We start from the raw sequence: 23,774 nt of genomic DNA on the forward strand, positions 1-23,774 counted from the left end.
ACACACACGCGCACACACACACACGCACACACACACCCGCGCTCACACACATGCACATATGCGCGCACACACACGCACACACTCACACTCACACACACACGCACGCACACACACACACACACACGTGCTCACACACATGCACATACGCGCGCACACACACACACACACAAGCACATGCACAAGCACACAGACCTTGCAGACAGAGATCCTCAGCTCACCACACATCCACAAGGTTGTCTCTAGATTTAGAACAGTGCGCCCCTAGTGTAATATATTCCTACTTTTGTTTCTCTTTTTATGTTAAGCAGTAGGTGAGGCAAGCAGACCTTCAGAGTTGTAAGAGAGATAACTGTTAATAGTGTACAATGCTTTGGAGTCATCGTTAAATTTAACAAGTGTATCCAATTAATGTGCAATGAAGGTTGCTATTTGCAAGTAAATAGTCATAGGACTAGGCATATTTTCATGCATGAACACATGTAAACTTCCGGGTAAATAGAGAGTTCTTTTTCTATTACAGGATGTATAAGGCTATATGGATATACACATAAATGTATACATATACGTGTGTATCTCTCTCTCTCTCTCTCTCTCTTTCTCTCAATATTTTCCAAAAAGAATGTACATAAAATAACCTTGAGAAAAGTGAGGCAGGTCATTGCCCATTCTATCTTCCATGTAGAAAACAGTAAGAATGAGCCAATATTCCATTACAATTTCCTACTACAAATGCATATCTGACATAGGTAGTAAGAAAGGAAGCAGTGCCATTCACAGGCCTCCTGAGCAATCTCTCTCCATTCCCTTCCTGGGTATTCTTCCTTATCCTGTGATCTCCTCCTTCCCTTCACAAATGAAATGCATCATGAGGACTTCATGGCTTCTCAGTCTACCACTATCAACTTCTGAGTCAGGGAACAGGAATTGGACCTTGCTGCCTCATCATTAAATCCCAGCCCCCAGATTTCCCTTCACACCCTGTTGTGTCTGCCCCTGATCTGCTGATAATCAGCCTTTAGGAACTTCCTAGATTGGACCCTTGCCTCTGTTTTTTATTATCTCCTTCCTCACCCATTTCCTTCTCTTTTGCACTTCCAATTGAAATCCATTCTATATAGGAAATGGGCAGCCCTTCAAAGAACACTAATGTCTCATTTAGCAGACAGTAAAACAGTCCAGGGCAAGGTGCTTCATTCAAGTGGCTAATCTGCAATATAGCTTTAAATAATACAAAAACAGACCCAGTGGGAGATCAATAGCCTGGTGCCTTCTGTGGGAGCATGCAAGCTATGTGCTTCTGATTTGCACCCTAGCCCTGGTTTTCCATCAATCTTTTTCTCCCTAGCCTTATTTTGGTTAAAACTTTCGAAGAAGAAACATATCAGACTATTGAAAACTGGTTGTAATTTTCCAGTGTCTCCCCAGTACTTTCCTGACGAAATCCCAGGTTCCCACCCCCTCCCTTCTCTGATGTTCCCCTTATTCCTCCCACTTTGCTCTTCTTATAGCTCTTAAATTTGTCATTCCTTTTCTGCTGCCAAAAAGGATTTTTACCCAACCCCCACTCCTGTCCTTGGATAAACCCGAGGAGTGTATCTTCAAGATTCGGGTCACATGCCTGCTCCTGGGGGGGAAGTCATTTCTGCCACACTCAGCATATTTCAATGTCATTTCCTGAATGACTTTTCATATCCACATGCCAGCACCCTGATAATAATCAATAACTGTTGATTTACTCTACACCAAGCACTGTTACAGAACATCTTAGATGAAAGAATCTCATTTAATCACCATTGCAATTTAAAAGTGGATCTGCCTACGTCACTGTTTAGGGGATGGGGAAACGAAGGCTCTGCCTGGTCAAGCCACTTGTGTTGAATCTTCAAGCTGATGTTAGAATGAAGATTGGACCTGGTCCACACCCTCAAAACAATGTCCTATTGGAATTGGAGAGATGGCTCAGAGGCTAAGAGCATGGATTGCTCTTCCAGAGGTCCTGCAGTCAATTCCCAGCAACCACACAGAGGCTTACAACCATCTCTAATGGGATCCAATGCCTTCTGGTTTGAAAGCATACTCATATACAGAAGATAGATAAATAAATCTTTGGAAAAATAAAAAGAGATGTGCTTTTGTTTTGTGTTTACCCAACTTCCTGTTGTAAGATTTTATTTTTAGATTTAATTACAGGTACTTGAGAGTGAGGTTGGGTTCATGGGTTCAGGTATGGAGCCTCTGGATCTGGAGAAATGGGCAGATGTGAGCAACCTCTGAGTACTGGGAACATAACTCCAGTCCTCTGTTAAAGTAGGACATGCTTTTCACCACTCAGCTATCTCCCCATCATCCCTTTCCCCGATTTCGTAAACGGACCCCTGAAGTCCTCTGAAGTATTAATTACTCTGTAAACCTCAGCTGTTAACCCAGAGACTCAATTCTATGGATGGAGTACACACTTTGTAAAGGACCACCGAATATGCATTTCCCCTCCTCTGTTTTGTTTGTTTGTTTGTTTCATATCCCATCACCCTGCAGAGCAGGTAGTATAGTAAATACAGGATGGAGACTCTAGGGTCAGACAGGGTTCTTTCACTGCTCAAGATAGTGCATCTCTCTGGGGTCCGATTTATGCGGCTCTGTGAAATGGGCTCTCGTGATTACACAAACATGATCAATGAATATAGAAATCCACAAGGAGTGCACAGCATGAAGCCAGGGACTCAGCAGACATTGCATGGATGCAGAGGAAAAATGGCTGGTTGGCGGGCACATGCGTGGTACTGGTTAGAAAGATCGTCACCATTCCCCGTGCTCCTTCGCTTGTGCATCTTTTTCCCTCACTCATACTTTAAACAAGACCCAGCTTCTCATCAAGACTGACTTGTGAGGAGAGCACTGCGGCTCTGGCTCTGCTGGGCTTCCTTCCCTTCCTACACCCTCCATGCTGGTACCTTCCAGCTGTGAAATGGAGTCCTTGCTCCACTGGGCTCCAGGGCTGTCAGGGGTCTGCTAATTTCACAGTTCATGAGGCTGCTGTTTCCCCCCTGATTAATGGGGTGCCAGCAGCCCTGGGCAGGGCTGTGACACTAGCCACATGGGGTTCTCTCCCCTCTTTCCCATGCTTCCTGAGGAGGGAAGAGTAGGCCAACCTCATGCATATTTATGCAGAGAGAGAGAAATGATTTTGTGTTGCATGCTTTCCAAAGAATAAATAAGATTTCACCCAAGTCCTGTGTATTTCTCTCAGTGGGAACTCAGCATGACTTGAGGGAGAGGATAGAAGGAAACACACACACACACACACACACACACACACACACACACACACACCACTGATACTCACAGAATAATGAAAAACTGAAAACACTTTATATACCACTGCTCAGAGCAGGGCTTCCTTGTGCCACGATGACCCAGGAGACACGAGAGATATTAAACCCTGGGGCATGAACTGGGTTATTTTGAAATTAATCCAGCTTCACCCTGTAACCCCCAGAGAATTAGAAGAGATAGGTCCGAATTTAGCTGGGCTCTGCCAGCCTGCTGCCTTCTTCTCTAAGTCACTAATTTCACCAACACCCTCTTGCTATTGCTGTCTTCTCCTCCCTGGAAACGCAGAGAGCTTGCCTACCATGACACCCTCCCTAGAAGATTGCAAGAAGAGCTTTCATCTCATGCAGGTCTATACCAGCTATGTCACTTCTACAAAGCAGGCTCAGCCTGCCACGCCCCAGTTCCCCTCATATCCTACAGAACGCTCTGATCCAAACTCACTGTATGAATTCTAGGCACACTCTCCTATTGGACCATGAAATAATCTGATGCTCAGCTGGAGCCATTTCCCCTGGTTCATTTTGGTACCGAATATCCTCTAACTCCATCTTAAATCTTTCTCTTTCAGAAAGGCCTTCTTAAACAGCCAAAACCCAGGTCAAGCACTCCCTGTCATCACCAAAATCACTCATCACTTTTCCTGGATTAATGAAATCAGTAAGTGCCTGACATACTGTACAGACCTCAAGATTCCAGTCTGATGTCACCCATAAGAGGATAATGTCTTCAAGGACGGAGCTATGCCAGCCGCAATCTCCTTTTCTCTGAGCCCTAATGACTGTTTGTGAAGTGTGTGAATGAATGAATGAGTTGCTGACTATTTGTGAGAGCTAAATGAAGCAACAGAGTGCCTGATCTATTTGCAGAGGACTCACACACTAAAAAAAGGAACAGTAATTGAAACTTTCTTTTGCAATAAGCACTCCTCAAAGCCTAGTGACACACATTAGCTCATTTTGCCTTACAACAGCTTGGAAATGCATGGTTTGTTTTTTTTCAGTTTCCCTATTTAGAAATGAGGACAGTGAGAGGCACAGACATTTTCGACGTTGCCCTCATAGGTAGGAAGTATCAGTAGAGTTCACGAGTTGGTGGTGTGGGCAGACTTGCGTCAGAGCCCTGCTCCCACTCACCATTTCGCAGTGGCATCTTGGCTCCACCCCTTCACCTTCATGCTTGGGATTTTCTGCAGCTTCACGTTCCCTTGTTGAAGCCCATCTCATGACGTCTTTCCTGATTTACCAATCTTACTCTGTCACTTGTAAAGACCCCACAGCCTTGTACCACACACTATGCAAGAAGAACTGGGGTGGTAGAAATAGAGTTGTTGGAAGAGGACTCTCTGTAAGCCTCGGACTCTCCTACAAATGGAGACTTCATTTTCTGGCCATGGGAGAACACAACACAGCAATTGTTTCTTCTCCATGATGTACAGGAAGACTGGAGCCTTCGGGTAGAAGCCAAGCTAATACAGGTGTGCCTTCCCTTTTAGGTTGAGCGTCTTACCTTGTCTAAGAGCTGGTAGAGTGCATGACACCCTCTTCTCTCTAGAAGACCCTGAGAACATGGATCACTACATGGAGTAGACAGTACTCTACTCCCACCCCAGGCATTGTTCTATTTTCCCTGATGGGGAGCTGTGGTCTTCAAGGAAAACCACGTCCTTCACCGCCAAGGACACAGCTGCAGCCGCAAAGAGCCAAAGCAGGCAGCCTGTCTGTCCACTGGACGAGGCTGCTTCCCCAGGGTGATGAACAGCGCCAATCAGGCGGCACTTAACGTAATTATAATGAAGTGGCTGCATCTGGTCTCTGAAGGCTTCATTCACCAGGGAAATGAGGAGGAAGTGATATGTCTCTCTGCTGACCTCCTTGTGGGACACTTGCAGAACAACCATGGAGCCAGGAAGCTGTTGACATGGACTGGGGACTGGATTATGCCACTTATTAAAAGGCTCTGATTGCTAGTTAGAATGCCCTTCCCCCCCCCCCCCCGTTGCATCATTTCTCTGGAGGGACCTCAGTAGATAGAGTTTGCATAAAACAAAGTCTCTTCTCTCTCTCTCTCTCTCTCTCTCTCTCTCTCTCTCTCTCTGTGTGTATGGGGGGAGGTGTTCCTAAGAACATCTCTTCCTTGTCATATGTATCCCACTAGTCATGGCCACCTGTCACATGGTGCTGAACTTCTGGTCCCTGCCACATGTATTCTAGCAAAAGAGAAGGAAACTGAAAACTGCAGGTTTAGACCCGGAGAGGTCCAAGCTGCTCATCACAGAGATAGGAAAAGTCCGGCTTAAAAAGGGGATAGTTCTGTACCAGATTCTTCAAATGCAAGGTATCCTAAGATCAAAGCCTGGACAGTCTGTATTCTTGTTAAACCAGTTTCATCGACAAAAAAAAAGGAAAAGAAAAAAGGAAAAAAAAAAGAAAGACAAAAATTGAGACTAAAAGAGAGTCAGTCAACTTGGCCTAGAACAAGGCACTCTCTGAGGACTGCGGATAACAGCATTCATGCCTGGACCTTCCCTGCCCCAAGCACTTTTTAAAAATCTTACTACTGACCGGTCTCAGAAAGCCATGCATTATGTCTTTGCTTTGTTTTTAAAGCTACAGTGTCTAAACCTCCAGGAAAGCTAAAAGTCAGTTAAGTCCCCCTAGTCTTTTCCATGCACTAGTGGACAGTTATATATTGAAAGGAGACCTATGGTAAATGAGGTAAATGCTTTTGTAAAACAAAGAACTGTTTAGGAAAATAATGTATCAGTACCTGATTTATCTATTTGATAATCTTTGCCTTTTATGAACTAGATTTTTTTTTTTTTAGACGCAGGGCACAGCAGCCCTGCCCTGACCAAATGGACTCCTAGCTGTTCTGGATAGGAGCTGATGCTTTGAGACTGGGCTACAGCTACAGGTGCCTGGTTTAATGAAGGCAGCTGCAGGTACCTGATTCCTTGAATCAAGCCTTGCTGGGTCTTCAAAGCCCCTGAGATTCCGATATCATTGATGAGATTTGACCAAAGTCACACAGCTTCATATTAGCTTGTACATAGTGATGAAGCCTTGTATGAGGGTCTGCCCGTCATAGTACCCAGTAATTGTCATGACAAAGTATTTCTCAAGATAGGCAGGGGTTTCTCACTGGGGTTGGGAGACCCAGATCCATCAGAGCTCCTTAAGACAGAAGAAGTATATATATCCATGCCATATCCAAGCAATGGCTCTTTCTTTTAGAAATTGAGGTTATTTTCATAACAATGTTGCTTGTTGGCTACTTGCACCCAAATGATGCCAGATTGTTGGTGAAAAACAACTTCAAAGTGAAATACACCTAGGTAGAAATCCTATGTCAACAGCCACCCAGTCCTGGGCAGGATACCCGGCTTGTTCTGCCTCAGCTTTCTCATCAGAACACGGGAAAATGGGAGCTACAGCTATAGTCTTCATCTTTTTGTTTTCTTTTGTTTTAGCATTTCATATGTATTTAGCATTGACAACAGTCTTAGTCTACACAGAGTACCTAATATTATCCCTACTGCCACTGAAAATAACTTCCATTATCTAAACTAGAGTCAGGTTCTGTCAATCCCAGGAGAAGCTGAATTAAAACATACTAGAGCAATTGTTTGTGGATTCTGTTCATTCACTCATTTAATTATTTACTTGTGATCTAACAAGTCACAGGCAGTGTTCTATATAATAAGCATCCAGCACTGAGTGAAACACAAAATTCCTAAGGATAGAAACAATAGACATACCAATACAGACAATATGCCAAATGGTAGCTAACACAATGAGAAGAAAGGGGGGGGGAGAGAGAGAGAGAGAGAGAGAGAGAGAGAGAGAGAGAGAGAGAGAGAGAGAGAGAGAGAGAGAGAGAACAAGCAAGCAGGGTCTCACTACGGTCAAAAGCATCTTAGGGAAAGAAAGTATTTATTTGGCTTATGTTGCTAGGTCACATTGCCTCACTAAGAGAAGTCAGGACAGCAAACCTAGCAGGAGCCTGAAGTAGGGACCATTGAAGAACACTGCTTGCTGACTCATTTCTCAGGCTCATGTTTAACTGTCTTATACAGCTCAGGCCTAGTTATTGGATTAACCACAGTGGGAAGAGTTCTAATCAAGAAAACTTCCCACAGACCTGTCCATAAACCCATCTAACCTAAAGGATTTCCCAGTTGACCTGTCTCCTCTCAGATGACTTTAGGCCGTGTCAATTTGGCAAATAAAGTTCACTAGGACTAGGGTAAAAAGCATAGTTGTTCTGCTTTTGTCTGCATGGGCACAGATATTGTTATATTTTAGGCAGAGTACTAGAAGTTGAATCTGGTGGCAACGTGGCAAATGAAGGAAGGACTGGAGAGATAAACCATGAAGAGTCTGGGGAAAGCAAGAAGGGCTAATGCAAAGACACAAGGCAGCACTTCCAAACAAGTTCCTACTGAGACGGATAGCAGAATAACAGTACTACATGAGCCTTGTCATCCTATGTGTGCCTATGATGAGTGTCTCATCAACAGATCAGGCAGAAGGGCGATTGAGGATCACACCCCATGCCAACCTCACAGATGTATGTGCATGTGTACATTCAAATGTATACACATACTCACATGGATGACACACACAATGGAAAAATGCAAAAGGAGAAAAATTAAATTTGGCCTGCGTGAAAACAAAAATCAAAACAAAGCATGTGGAGGCTAAGCTCTCTCTGTGAGATTCTAGGCTAAACAACCTGTCCTCAAGTACCCCCCCCCCATCAACCATCCCCCTCCCTTCTCACGATTAGACACATACTTCACAAATCTTGCCTCATTCTGGCTTCAGTTTCCTATCACTTTAGTAAGAAGCTGGTGCTGCACTTTTGCACTGGTCCCCAGTGCACTAATGGTGACAGTGGATAAGCTTATTTCCCAGGCCTCCAGACCTTTGCTCCAGAGCTGTCTTCCTCATATGTCTCCTTTCTATCACTCAAGTCTTCTAACACATTGATGCTGCAAGGCCTTTGCTCTTACTATCCCTACAAAGGTCTTTCCTCAAGTCCCCAAGGTCTTATTTTTTCATGCATTACAAATCCAACTTCAAATACCACATTACCAGTGAAATAAGGATGCTAGTCCTCTTTTATTGCCTCCCATCACAGTGACCATTTTATAATGCATATTTTTTCCATTTATCTATCATCTTTCCACAGTAGAAAATATTATCTTCAGTGGCCTCAATATCTCCTGACACACAGTAGGTGTTTAATCAGGACATGTTGACTCAGTAAATGAAGAAAGTGATGAACAAATATTTTTCTTATTTGGCAAGCAGGCATGGGCATGTAAGCTAATTATAAATCAAGAACTTTAAACCATTTCAACATTTGACCCAGTAATTCTCCCCCTGCGAATATAGCCAGAGGAAAATAAGTTTAAGCTCAAACATAGTTGTTTTGGTTGATAAAAAAATTACAAATAAACAGACCAACAAAAACAACTAATGCTAATTAATAAAATAGGAAGCCATGATGAGCAGAATTATAAATATGTTTAATGCTTATGATCTAAGATTAAAATGAAAAATAAAACTTGTGTGAATAAATATAGAAAATTGAACTCAAAAAGTAATTTGATAAATTGCCAAAGGATATGTTTTTTTTTAAGCTTTCTACAATGAGTATGTGCATACATAGCTTTTATAATTAGAAAATATCAGAGGGAAATGAGGACAGATTTGTGTGCACTGGAGTCCATCTTCCACATTCAAGATGGGGAGGAGGCTGGTGTGACAGAGGCCAGTTAGGCCCCTGTAGGAGGCTAGAGCTAAGCTTCTTTGGATTTTGGCGACAGGCAAACCCACAGGGCCATTTCCATCTACTGTAGGGGAGGTCAGGATCAGAGGGTGCAGATCCCTGGTTTCTGGGAAATTGCTCTAGCTCTGATCAATCAGGGAATCGTCTCGAAGCCCCTCACATTTATCAAACCTCCTTCACCCTCATCTGTCACTGTGCGGTAGGGCTGCCTAGCCAAGCACACTCTAATCAAGTCAGCATGCCCCAAGGGTCCCCAGAGACAGAGAGCTGAGTGATAAGGAAGGAGTGTGCAGAGGGGGCAGGTGTTGGCAGGGACATGGCGGTGGGAAGAGGCTCCTGAAGGAGGTGAAGTGAGAAGCATAGGCTCACAGAGGACCCGTTTGTTTTGCTATCACGGCAATTAATGCTGGGAAGTGACATTTTAAGGGGTGCTGGTGACAGCTTTGGTGACATTCCTATTTGTGATTCCATGACAAATCTCTGTCTATATCTTATTTTAGCGAGTGTGGAGACAGCTCTGAGGCTGGCTGCCTGTCAGACTATGCTCCTCTCTATTAGAGACTCCATTTCTCAGTTTCTGCCCAGTCTAGCCATTTATACACTGGGGCCAAAGTCCTGAGGAATTGGAAACCAAAAGGCTATGATCCAGTGTTAGCTCTTCGATGACCCTGTTTACCTGTCTATTCCTTCTAATGATTACCTGAGGGGGAAATGAGCTGCTGCCGTTCTCCATATTCCATCTATTCTGCCTATCAGTTGTGGGCAGTAAGACTGGACAGAAAACAATGTTGTGAATCTTTTCCGGCCTTGTTAGGGGTAAGAAGTGTGTTTTGATGCACAGATCTTGCTCTCTTTGTTTTCTAAGCAGCTCTGCAAAGGAAGCAGAATGGCAGCAGCTTAAGCTACAACTCTGCAGGCTGAGATTAGAAAAGACTACGTAATTGTGTCTGATCTCTAGGCCCACATCACCATCCCTGGCCAGCAGTCACATGCTTTTGTTTGAATACATCCATAAGTAAGAATGGCCATGGGATTGGGGTGGGGGCAGCAATGTAAAAAGGGTAATCATTTTGCCAGGTGATAGTCTGGGTGCTTTAAGAATAACCACATTGTGGCAATGTAGTGCAAAGTGAGTATGAACTCTAATGATGTGGGCACAAAGAAAACTTCCTCATTAAAATGCTATCTCAGGCGAGTGGCTTACATTGAGCACAAGTAAAGTTGTAGCTCAAATATGTCAATAATGGAGTTTGTTGAGGAACACAAGTTTATGAAGTTGTTCCATAAAATGTAGTACAACTCAGGACAAAGCCTCCAATTGAACTCTGTGGGTCATACACAGAAAGAAAGCATGGAAGCAGGAGGGAGGCAGAGGGAGATGAGAGCTAGAGAAGGGTTAAAAGTAATGAAGATCCAGTATACAAATATGTAAAACTGTCACACAACCAAAGAGTGCAACTATTGCTTTAGCCACCTTTCTAAGTAACTAGCGGGAAGGCCATTTTCTATGTCGTTTGTTGTTCTACAGTAACAAACAGGTGACCATCAACATGGATAAAGTGTATGAATGATTTCATAGGAGTGACTGAGTTAGGGAGACCAAAAGAGAAGATGCAAATGTTATCAACTCATCTTCCTTTCTGGCTGACTACCTCTGTGCAGATCACTCATATTGGGGTCAAGGCAACTAAGGCTGTATCTTCAGTCTGAAGGGTGCTTCTTCTTGAAGAACTGGGATGGTACTTTAAAGACAGAACTGAATGTCACTTGAATGTAGGGAAGTCAGGACAGTTGGGTATTAAGAAAATCCTTTTCCTTTCTTTTTCCAAAGAGGTCTCCCTTCTGCTTTTATGACATACATATTCCATTACCCTATCTTGTTTCTATTCCCAGAAAGAGGCAAAGGGGGAGTGTGGGAAGAGAATAGAGGAGAGTTAAGAATAAAACATGGTACTATATTTATATGAAAATGTCACAATGAAACCCATTTCTTTGTGTGCTAACAAAAAACACTCTTTTAAAGTTTTTGTTCCAAACGTCTTTGCTTATGCTGAAATATCTCTTTTAAAACCAGCTTGCCAAGTATATGGAACATAGTCCTGGTAAACTAATGTATTTCTGTAAATATTTCCCCCAATTAACCCAACATAGTCTTGACAGGTGTTAAGTGATGTTTCTTATGAAAATAACTAGTGGTGATGATTGGAGATTGAAAATGTAGTGTCTTAGGACAATAAGATAAAGGTTGTACAAACGATCCCTTGTTTGGACAGATTTTTACATTTCATGACATTGAGACTTAAGATTGAATGAAAGGCACCACCCAATTAAAATTGAACTCATACTCATCTTTCTAAATTCCATAGGAGGTGACAGAAAGCCTAGAGAACTTTATTCCTGAGTCCCTGGAATGACCTTCATCCTTTAGATCTGCTGGCAAAGAATAGGGGCCCAGTACTCAGAAATCTGTGTCTACGGTGGATATTACCCAGCACTATATTAGTCTCCAATGCTGCCTATATGTTTCATTCATATACTGTGAAATCAATACAGTGACTCACACCCTCATCAATATCATGATGTTTTAAAATAATAGTAAATATCAGAACATGACACATATAATAATATTATAAATTCTTTTGAAAAGCTTATTTTCGAGGCAAACACAAACATCACAAAGACCATCCACACACACACACACACACACACACACACACACACACACACACACACACAAGATAAAATGTAAAGCACATTTCTTATGCATATTTCTTATTATAAATGGCACTGAAATTTTTGTATAAGCTTGGCTCCAAGTGATTTGATTTATTAGCATCTAAACTGAAGTATTTCCCCCTTTCCTTCATACTATAAGGATTAACATGAGTTATGTTATCTGCACAACATGTTTGGTTTGGAAGTCAGACAAAACCAGATTTAAGTTGTGTCTCTGCTCCTTATAGCTAGAAACTTGGAAACAATATTTACATTTTTATGAAGATAGTACTTTATTTAGGGGATGTATTCAATAAGCCACTGTTTCAAACATACTAATGTCACACCATGAATGTAGATCAGATCTGCCCAGTGCAGAAAATAGATAGTGAGTCCGTGAGAAGAGTATCCATCTGGAATAGATGCTGAAATATCCACTGATCAATTCATTCATTCGCTTCCGAATTCCACCATCTACTGACTCAGCATATATATAATGAAAATGTTGTCATGTGCTAGGTGGTGTATAGTATGAAATGGACCAAACAGACCTAATACTTGTTCTCACAGAACTAAGTCTGGTGTTAGTATACTAAATAGCATATCTAAATCTATCTACTAAAAAGATAGTTAAAGAAACACATAGAAGAGTTGGAAGAGGACCTAAGAGAAGGGCCCACATTAAAACAAACAAACAAACAAAAAAACAAAACAAAACAAACAAACAAAAAACAAGCTTTGTCTGGGAATGTGATCTATTTTAAGATCATGTTGATGAAGAATTAGCTACACCATGTTAGGTTGAGCAAAGATAGAGAGGTTTTGTTCCAGCAAAGATAGACCTGGAATATGAATAGACTCTGTAGTTCAGGTATAGTAATAGGTTATTATTTTAATGTTTTTTTAAATCATTTTTAAAGTGTATTTTATTTATGGGAGTACACCATTGCTATCTTCAGATACAATAGACGAAGACATCAAATCCCCTTACAAATGGTTGTGAGCCACCATGTGGTTGCTGGATATTGAACTCAGGACCTCTGGAAGAGCAGCAAATGCTCTTAACTCCTAAGCCATCTCTCCAGCCCAGAGTAGTAGGTTTCAAGAGGTGAAAAAAGGTCATGTTGGGAAGAGTGTATGGAATGACTGTCAAGTGAGAGCTCAGGGATGATTTGATGTGGACAAAAGTCATCACAACATAGTGGAGGCCTCTGCAGAATGGGCACAAAGAGAGACACCATGCGAACAGTGAGGCCAGATGGGAAGACTGTAATGACGGGGGTCTGAGGGACAACCAAATATGGCTGGGAGAGAGATGGATGGCCTTAGTTTGAAGGTCTGGAATTACAGGCTAGTGAATCTGGTAAAGAGGCATCAATGGGAAAAAGTGATATTTGGGGTGATTTGCTTATGAAATAATATTACAAACCTCAAAATATCCAAAGATGGTATTTATGTGACTTTTCCTAAAGGGTGTCACAGGGACATTAACAAAGAACTGTTTTTTTGTTTGTTTGTTTTTATTAATGCATTGAAGTGATCTCTTGTCATCAGGCAGGAGTTCACTGTACCTCAAGGCCCACTCTATGCGAAATGGATCTCCCTCTGTAAAACTTCCCTGTAGCTGCTTCTTGCCTTGGAGATCACACCCCGACTATCGAGATTATTAATGTACAGACTTGTCAGGGAATTCACACTCTTGCTGTGAGTTCTAAGAGAATTCAGTTACCTCCAAAGACCACAGGTCTCAGAGTAAAGTGCAGCACGTAGTAACAACCCTGTGGGTACATAGAATGCTCTCAGGCTCAAGTTTAAACCACATTAAAGCTCTATGAACTTGAACACATTACTTAACCTCACTTTGCTTCAGTATCCTGTGAAGTGTGGGGACAATGTTAGTACATACATCCCATAGGGTTGTTGTGTAGTTTAAATGGTCTATTTCATTGAAAATTCGAAAAGAGGTAAAAAGACAGTTAGTAATAGCTGGTAACAGCAGTGGCAATGATGTGCTATCCAAACCTTCCATGAATCCCCACTCAGGAGGGCAGTGGTTTAATGAGAGAAGCAGCACAATTCTTACAGGTACACAAGACATCTCTAATATTCCCACCCCGCCAGCATGTGTCCTATGGACCTACAAATGATTGAACTATCATCCTGAGCCTCGGCAAAGTTCAAACTGCCCAAACTGTGTCAGAGAGACTGTGTGATGCTGCTATATCTAATCCTGGGAGCCAATGCTTCCTTAATGCTATTTCTCCCTTATTTCTCTACCCTAAGGTCTTAGATAATGTAGGAGAGCAGAGGGAAAGTTTCCTTATGCATCTCTTCATTTAAGGGATCATTATAATGGGGGAAACTAGACAATTGACCTTCATCAAAGAAAGAAAGTAGTGCCAGTGCTAATTAGGGGCAAAATGTACTGAGAAAAAATTTACAATGAAAGCAACCGTGTGAATAAATATATGCTACTGCAAGAACACTCGATGGGAGGGGTAAGAGCTGGCTGGGTCTACAGTATTCCATACACTCCCTTGACAATACAGACTACATTGTGAAACTGAGTACATATGCCTGATTCCAGTGATCCAATTGGATTTCCTTTGATGCAGCAATTCAGCACTTAGGAACATGCCCGTCCTACAGAAATGGTCTGACAGATTGAAGAAGCGTCTGCCTAGCTCACTAAATCAGTAATGGTATGTTATGTCTGCTATCTCCCTGTTAGTGCAAAAATTTAAAATAATGGCTAATACGGCAAATAATAAAGCGAGCTTTAGTATACTAAGCATATCCACATAATGGCATCTATAGAGCCTTCAAAGGCAATAAGGTAGCAATGCATGAATGACAGGGGAGACGCTTTGGACACATTGGTTTTCAAAAATATTATTAATTCATTTAACACAATGCATTTTGATCATCTTCAAACCCAGGTTCTTCCCTTCCTTCTGTGAAGACCCACCCCACCTTCAGAATAACAGGAAAGAACCCTATTGGTGTCAATATATCTACACACACACACACACACACACACACACACACACACACACACACCTTATATATGCTAGGGAATACTAAAAGGATACGAATCAGACTATGTTGATGTATCTGCTTTTCAATTGTACTAGTGGTAGCAGGTGGGGCAAAGGTATAAAGCTAGCTGTTGTTTTGTATAATTCCAGCCTGTTTGTTCCCCTTTCCTTTCTTCCTCACTCTCTTCCTCTATTTTTATTCCCATATTCTGTCTTTCTTTCTTCTTGTCTCCTTTCCCTTCCTTCATTCCTACCTCTCATTTCTTCTACTATAACGAGCACATATTTCTTTCATCATAAAACCTAATAAAAAATAACTCAATGCACATTCATTACCCTTTATACTATTCTTCAGTAAACTCGTACATTTGTTGTCCTGACTTCATTATGCTTCCATGCATAATCTTCATAGGAAGTTTAAAAGGGAAAAGGGAGATTAGACTTGAAATGCTGTGAGTTTCCTTTTGTATTAAGCATAGCGGTGAATATTCATTTATTGGCACAGGTAAATGTTCGGCAACTCACTCACTTCCTGCCAAGAATAATAGACAATAAAAGTATCATAGAACTTTCACATCACAGGCTCAAACTTGACCAAATAAACATAGCAAGGCAAAGCAACAACAACAACAACAACAACAACAACAACAACAAAACCATTCAATCTTTGTGCTGGGGCAAAATCAAAAACCCATTGTTGGACAGTAGGAAGATTAGGAGACTGTCATGTGCTGCATGGCACACATCACAGGGCACAACTACCCAATAGCATCAGAAGAACATTTCTATATCTAACAGTGGATAGAGTCATATTAGCACATTCCATTCGAACATTATTTCTCCTTAATATCCTTGAGCCCGTGCAACGCCCAGCAGCTGTCACTTTAAAACTGTCCCCTTTCAGGTTTTGTACTTCCTCCTGCAAGACCTGCACATTTGAGCTCAAATTGAGGTTGGTGCAATTTAATCTAGTTGAGGCAATTTAATGCCAAAGGAAAATTGCAAGAATAAAATGTGCATATAGAATTAACCTCTGGCAATATAATTTCAAAATACTGTAGGATCATTTTTGCATCCCTAATTATTATTTTTATAATTACATACACTTATGGGGTATAGTGTAGTGATTCAATTCAGGTATACCTGTACAATGATAAAACAGAATAATTTATATTTCTTACTCCTTAAGGATTTGTCTTTTGATTTTGAACATTGAATAACACTCTCCTAATTTTTTGTAAATACCTAATGAATCCGTGTAAGTTGTAATCATCCCTTGTTCCTTAGAACATGTGCACCCATTCCTATCCCTTAACTGTGTTCTGCTACTTGGTGCTCAAAGACTTCCCAGCCTCTGCATATTGCTAGCACTTTGTACCTTCTAAAGAACAGATTTCTGTGGTTCTATCTGGAGAAAGGCAACAGAGCCCAGGCTTGAGCTGCACTGATGGAGCTAGGTCGTTGTGATTTGATAATGGAATTTTCCATTTCTAGTGGACTAAGGAAGACCATGAATTCAAGACTATACTGGTGAGGGATTGCTTCTAGCATTTGCCTCCCCAAGGACAGATGGAACTCCTTGTGATGTTGGGACTTGCAAGGAAACTGTTCTGTTTTCTTCTTGCCAGCTTTTGTTCTTGCCTTCCGTTCTTATACCTAAGGACCGTGAACTTGATAAAGAATTATGTGGGAATGCTTAAAACAGAGAAACTAAAAAGGTGGGGACACATCATAACATCATGTCTAACGAGTTGGTTATTTTTAAAGGCATTCTACCAGAAAGCTGAGGATTGGAACTCAGTGCAATTCTGCCTCCTGAACTCCACCACACTGCCTACTTCTCAGGAATCAAGTACTTTATACTTGCCTTTTTGACACTGATGTTTAGATTTCTGAGAATTTGAGATTAGCTCTTTTGCCTGAAAGAGTTCAGTTTGGCAAACAAAACCAAACACAAAAACAAAAACAAGCAAGCAAACCACTAGCAGAAGGTTTCCCCACTAAGCTCTTATCAAGTGTGAGTTCTAAAAGGAGCAGGTACAAAGGCATCTTAACAAACAAGACTGGAAACATCCCACAACTTCTGAGGAGTCAGCCCAATTCCACATTATTCTGTCTTCTGCTAGTATAGTCCTAGTAGTCAGGATCTTCCTCCCTCTCTGAGCAGAAAAAAAGAAATGTATGGATCCTTGAATGGACACATTTCATCCTCTTTAGGAAGCACAAAGCTTAGGATAAGCTAACCTCTCAAGGAAATGAGTCATCATCTGGATATGCATAGTCCACTCTGATCAGGGCATTGTAGACATGAAGATAACTGATCACAGCAATGGATATTCTTCCTGAAGATTTGGGGACTGAATCTCTCTGCTCTCAGCTCTGCTGCATCCTGGCTGTGTAGCATGGAAATACCTGTGGTTTTATTCAAGGTTTGGAGATGTCTTCCTAAACCTACTATGACTTATCTTCAGGAAGACTCCTGTTATCTAAGTACAGCACAGAGGTTCTTTCTTACACATCACTATTCCAGGACTAATGCAGTATCTAGTGCATTGGAATGACTTTGAAGAGAGATGAAATGAGTAACAGCAACAGCCAGCAGGTTTGTGTGTGTGTGTGTGTGTGTGTGTGTGTGTGTGTGTGTGTGTGTGTGTGTGTGTGTGTGTGTGTGTGTGTGTGTGTGTGTGTGTGTGTGTGGAGGGGGTAGGCATTGACTGTAAATCTTAGACTTGTTATAACATATTAGAACTCATTAAAACCTTACAATCCCTCTGCAAACCAGAACATTTGTAGCCATGCCATCTGACCAAAGATGAATGTGTAACTTGCCTAGATTTACAGAAGCGGAAATATTGTATGTGGCAACCCTGTTTCTATTGTAATTCCTACTGATAAATACTGGGTTGTAAATATAGACTCCATTGTTTTAGCATATGATGATAGAACACCATATGGTTTTATCTCCATACCTGGATGGGCTGGAGAGAGGAAAGAAGGGGGCATGGAGGGATACAGGAAAAGGAAGGCAGGAAATAAGAACAATAGTGGTCACCTCCCCCCACTCTAGGATATTTTTTTTCTTTCCAACTCCACACAGGAGAGTATGTTGGGGGCTGTGTCATTATGCCAGACAGAGGGGGAAGTTCTATGATGCTCAGTACTGGAACATTCCCAGCTGGACAAGGAAGGATGTCCGCCTAGGTGTAAGACTCTAAGATATGAAAAATGAGGAACTCCATCCAGAAGACAGTTCCAGGATGGCGAAATGCCTGAAATGTATTTCACCCAAGAAGGCAGAAGAGGCTGATTTACAGAAGTAATGGGCACTTTCTATTTTTCTCTTGTCAAAATTCCCAAGATATTTCTTGGAGAAGGAGGAACAGATTCAATTTCTTTATGGACAAGAAGGACAAAAACATAGTTTTCAAATTTTGTGGGAGGAGAAAAACAACCTTCTAATAAGAATGTCCAGAAATAGGCCGTATTCTTGATAGTGAAAAGACTGTCAAGGGAGGTAGTTAAGAAACATTCAGAGGTATTGACCTATGGACTCTCTGGTGCCCTCAAAACCCCAGGTACTGCTTCATTATTTCTGTTATTGGTGAAGAACCAAAAGAGATGAAGTTATAACTCAGCAGAGTGATAGGTTTAAGATCCATAATGACTAATCTCAAAAGACTCTGTGTATGTCCTCAACCCCTGCACCTCTCCCTATGCCCCAGGAAAGACAGAATGTAAAAAGGGCTCACCTTTCTTCTCAAATTCCACTTTCTCTTCTCCTGGCCTTCCCAAGCTGTCCAGGGCATGGGTCATCTGGCTACCAAACTCATCCTCACGGGAGACGTGGTTGGCTCGCCTGGGTGGTTCCTCCTCCTCTTCATAGTCATAGTCATCCAGGATGGGGGTTTCGCGGATAGGCACACCAATGACTGAGCTGTGTGCCTGAAGTCTGGAGGATCGAAAGCTCTCCCTGGCCTGAGGACCCAGCAGCACTGATGGGATGTAGTGAATCTCATGAGTGGCTTCTGTGCTTGCACTCTTCTGTGGGATGCGCCGGCGCTTCTGCCAGCGACGCTGGGCATACAGTGCCACTGTGAACACCAACAGCAGGAGGAGAAGTGCAATGAGTCCACCCTGGAGGAGAAATAAAGAAGGGCAAAGAAATGGGTCACTGGTTTGTCGATAGTAGACCCAGATTGCTTGCTTTCCTATCTGCCCCGATTAGCCTGGGTCCAAGGGTTCCACGATTGATGGATTTATAGGTAGAGAGACACTACTTCCCAGTCCAGATAATGTCATTAACAACTTGTGGCTGGGCAGTGGTGGCGCACACCTTTAATCCCAGCACTTGGGAAGCAGAGGCAGGCAGATTTCTGAGTTCGAGACCAGCCTGGTCTATAGAGTGAGTTCCAGGACAGCCAGAGCTCCACAGAGAAAAACCAAACCAAACCAAACAAACAAACAAAAAACACACAAAAAACAACTTGTGAAACTCTGAGGAAACTTTGACTTCTCTAAGGTTTAATTTCATAGACATCAAGGATGAATAAGAGTCTCACTCTCCCTTCTTTAAAAGTTTGAAATGAAGACAAAAATATATCAGTAACAGCCACGTTAGGACTATCTACCTTGTTAAATGCAGGTGGCTGCTTTCTTGTTACTCCTACCAGCTGAGCAGCCCCCAGGGAAGTCTATCACACCCTCTCAGCCTTATTTTATTATCTATAACATGAGTTCCCCACAATCTCAAGAGATAGTAAAATTCCCTACACTCCATCGCAACGTTCAGATAGTATTAGACTGCATTATCCAAATCCAAATATTTCTACAGTCTGTATTTTCTTCATTTTTAGTCCTTTAATCTTTGATTTTTCAAGAAGGGGTTTAGGGCACAATGTAGGTTCTTAAAACATGTTTGAAGAATGAAAGAGTGAATGAATGAATGAATGAAAAAATAACTTCCCAAGGCTCCTTTAATCAGAAACTTATGATAAACTGAAGTTTATTTTATCTTTAGCCTATCCAACCTTGGGGTATTATTAGAAATATGGCACATGTTTAAAATTTATGAAATGATCTTGTCTATGATTTTCTGAGGGCAGAATATCCCCTAAATAAGCATTTGTCTCCCAGGTCCCTGACAATGGTGGGTAGCAGGAGTTTTTCTCCTCTTTGGGTTTTGGTGCCTCTTAGTACAGTTCTGTTAGTGTGCCTTAAGAGAAGGGGACTCCAGTGGACACTCTATAAAAATGTTATCATCTTTTCACTAACTTGGTCCTTATATCCTGCTGACCAAACACGTAGTAAACACTACAATATTCTTTTATCTAAGATCTGTAATTTACTACAGTAAATATACATGTATCCTCTCTTAAAATGGGTAAGGTTGGAAGGTAGCTGGGTATAAGTTTAGGGTGGGAGCATTATAACAGACAGAAGTCCTGCCTTGAACTTGGCAGTGATCGACAGTAAGATCCCAAGGAATAATTTCCTAGATATCACAACTTATAAATCAATAGCATAAACTGATCATAACCTTACCACTACTACATGACTTTATTTAAATACAAATATGTATAAATTTTCAAGTACATGTAAAATATATCAGTCAAAAGCTTCTTTGTAAAGGGAGATAAGATGAAAGTTGAGCGATGTGGAGAACATATCAGAAATTGGCTGCTGGTAAGCATGGGCTATAAATGTTCCTCTGCCAGGGCACCTGCAGGGTTGTTGTATCAACACAACTAAAAAGCAGAAGAATTCACTGCAAACTGGAGGGCCGTGTATAAGCATGAGGCCCTTGAGAGAACCACTGAACTACCTCTGTCTCATTTGGACATTCTACTCAGGAAAGAAAAACACACGGCTCAGCAGGAAACAATAGCCCACTGAGTCACCAGAAGTGGCTAAGATGGCTCTAACTGACCCATGCTAATGGCGCCACATTCTGACTCCAGATTCTTTCACCAGAGACAAGTGAAGAAAGAGAAAAAGCAATTGATGTGTCATCGAGAGCTGGGGCATCCAGCCTCTGAGCACAGAGGAGGAGCAAATCCAGACACTGGTGGCAAAAAAAAAAAAAAAAAAAAAAAAAAAAAAAAAAAAAAAAAAAAAAAAAAACCAAACTTGCAGGACAAAACAAGTATCATAGAAGGAGGGAGGTATGTTGGGTGGGCAACTGTGAATTTTCATAAAGCAAGTTAAGAAGAAGACAAAGTTCAAAGGCTGGCACACTGAGGCTCTTTGATCTCAGAGTCAACCTAATGCCACATCCAACATGAGGGAAACATCTTTGGTTTGTTTGTTTGTTTGTTTTAAGATAAACAAAAATAGTGAAGGACTGAAAATCTTCCCTCTGCCCCAAATAGCAGTCTATTGGTTATCAGTTTTGCCTGGGTGTGTAAGTGCAAAAGTATGTGTGGAGGAACTTGATTTACATCTTCTTTATGAGTCTAAGAATTTCACTATGTTCTCTGAGTAAGAGGGAGGAAGAAGTGAATCCCTTCTCTTCTTTATTCTTGCTTTCTCACCTGTCTCTCTGTAGGATTTTTCTATTTTCCCAAATCCATTATTGAGAATGACCATAGATTCCCCCAATAGAGGCAGGCAAGAAAAAGGCCATGAAATGATAAGGACAGAGGGTTAGGACATGAAAAGCCAGTATCTAGAATATGTGAGGCTCTGACTCACTGCACGCTACTGACTGTGACAAGTGTACTACAATGGTTACCTCCTTGGGCTCCCGTAGGCTCCATTGGAAGTGACTATTGTCATTGTGAAGAATTATGCTAAGAATTTAAAAAGACACCCCATGACCTGACTAAGGGATATCTGCCACAGAAAGTCCACAAATAGAAGCCTCCGTCCTTTAGTTTCTCTATCCCGCTACTCTAGAACCAATCTTCGCACTCTGCCTAGCCCTTCCTAGCCTTGTAGTCTAGATGTTTCACGGCAGCACCCTTGCTTTCTTTCTGTGCTTCTATTCCCTTCAAGACTCGCCTATCCTGCCTATTGTATCTCACCATAGAGCCAAACTGACTGGTTAACCTGTCCCTAAAGCCTGATGGTCCCTTGCATCAAATTCATTGTTGCCTCTATCTAAAGTGATCTTTCACTCTCCAAAGTGCACTGAATAATGTATTACAATAAACATGCCCTCACAGGACCTTAAGGGGTGACCTCATTTGGAAACTGGAACTTTGTGGATATAATTAGTGAAGGTGAAGGCATATGAAATTAGAAAAGACTCTAAACAAATTGGCTGGTGTCCCGCTCACACAAGAGAACATAGAGGCATGGACACATAGAAGGAAGGTAAGGTGAAGACAAAGACATAAATCAGCTGAAGGCCATGGAATACCACTAGTCCATGGGCTTTCCTACCCAAGCTGGGGTAGATTCTTCTAATAGACCTTCTGGAATGAGTGTCCCCTGGTGGCATCTTTTGGGTGATTTTGGATATTGAGCTACCAGAGGATAATTTTATTTTGTTTTAGGCCACCTAGGTTATGATAGCCGTTGTGGAAGCCCCAGGTATCTGACCTGATCACTATAACTCTTCCTTCCATACTCTTCATCTTAGAGATTATGTCTTCTGAGAAAATCTTCGATGCTATTACAGCACCATGAATAAACACTTGAGAAAGCAAGGAAGGGGAAACCTTTATTATGCCTATGGTTTTAGTTCATCATAGCAAAAGGAAAGTGACTAACACTATGCCATCCAGGGAGCAGAGAAAATGCCCGATCTCTCATATTTCCTTCTTTTCCTGCTGAATTAAACTTCTTATGAATCACCCTTTAAGATACAAACAATAGTGTGCTTTATACATTCTCATCCCAGTCAAGTCTGTGATTGACATTAACCATACAGGATCTTTTCCTCTTTGTTTCCAAGTGTTGCAGGGCTCCCCCTGATCTGGCTATACTGCATTCAACTGATGATTTCAGGTCATCTTTCCAGGCCAGGTTGTGAAATGCTATTTCCTAGCCTATGGTGCAATGTAGAAAGTGTTGTAAGAAGTATCCCTAGTTATATTGGAAACATGTAAGCATAAGGCCTTGTCAGTAACTCTGTCACCCACATAGCCCCTGTGCATACATTGTACATTACTTCAGCTGCTCTGCTTTTTCTCTGAGCACCTTTACCTTGTGTGCTGGCACAAACAATATTAAAACTCATAAATTGCAGGGTCTAGGGACTAAAAAACACCCCCAAGACACCCTCCCAAGCGAGGGCCTTCAGAAAAGTCAGAGTTGGCATGCCATTCTGCCTGGCCTCATTTTCATCTATTTCTCATGTTAAAATATCCAGGCACAGGAGAAGAAGCAAGAGAATGGAAAGAGGATAATATGGGAAATGCTTTATTTGACAATGTGTCATTCGGAAACTGATTATTTCTGTCTCTGGCCTTTTTAATATTCCCTCACAATGGCCAAGCCGCAAGGGGATTTGGTATTCTAAGTCTGGATTTATAATACTCTGTTCAGCAGTGATAAGAACACGGGCCTTTAATCCTCAGAGCTGTGAACATGCATATTCTCCCAAGTAATGTCCTTCCCTTCTTGCAACTTGTTTCTGGTCCCTGGCAGGCAGCCGCACGATAGCTTTGAGCAGGTGACCCATTGGATGTACTATTTGGCCAAATGCCTAGTGATAGAGGGAGTGTGGTAGGATGGGACAAGCATCCATGTTCTCTGAGAAGTTGCTCTGGGGCTTCAGCCTACGCAGAAGGTGTATCAATTATAAGAAAATAATCCGATCCCTTTGCAGTACATAGAAGGAAACTGTTTCTCTCACTGAGAGAAGAAGAGTATGTTGGCCACCAGCACAGAATATCTTACAAAGGATGTAGAGAAAGAGTCTGCAGTCAGTACCCACCATGGCTGCTA

The 23,774-nt window shown here is 41.8% G+C and overlaps 1 protein-coding gene across 3 annotated transcripts in view; it reads right to left on the reverse strand.

Annotated features, from left to right (window-relative positions):
• The window catches only part of Astn2 (astrotactin 2), a 958,131-nt gene that overhangs the window by 732,303 nt on the left and 202,054 nt on the right, over positions 1–23,774 (reverse strand). For all 3 annotated transcript variants that reach the window (XM_021201332.2, XM_029539608.1, XM_021201333.2), the window contains exon 3: positions 18,632–19,016. In XM_021201332.2, the coding sequence (XP_021056991.1) occupies positions 18,632–19,016 (385 nt within the window). The remainder of the gene's footprint in view (positions 1–18,631; positions 19,017–23,774) is intronic.

The sequence above is a fragment of the Mus pahari genome, chromosome 6, assembly GCF_900095145.1.
Source record: "Mus pahari chromosome 6, PAHARI_EIJ_v1.1, whole genome shotgun sequence".
NCBI classification, from domain to species: domain Eukaryota; kingdom Metazoa; phylum Chordata; class Mammalia; order Rodentia; family Muridae; genus Mus; species Mus pahari.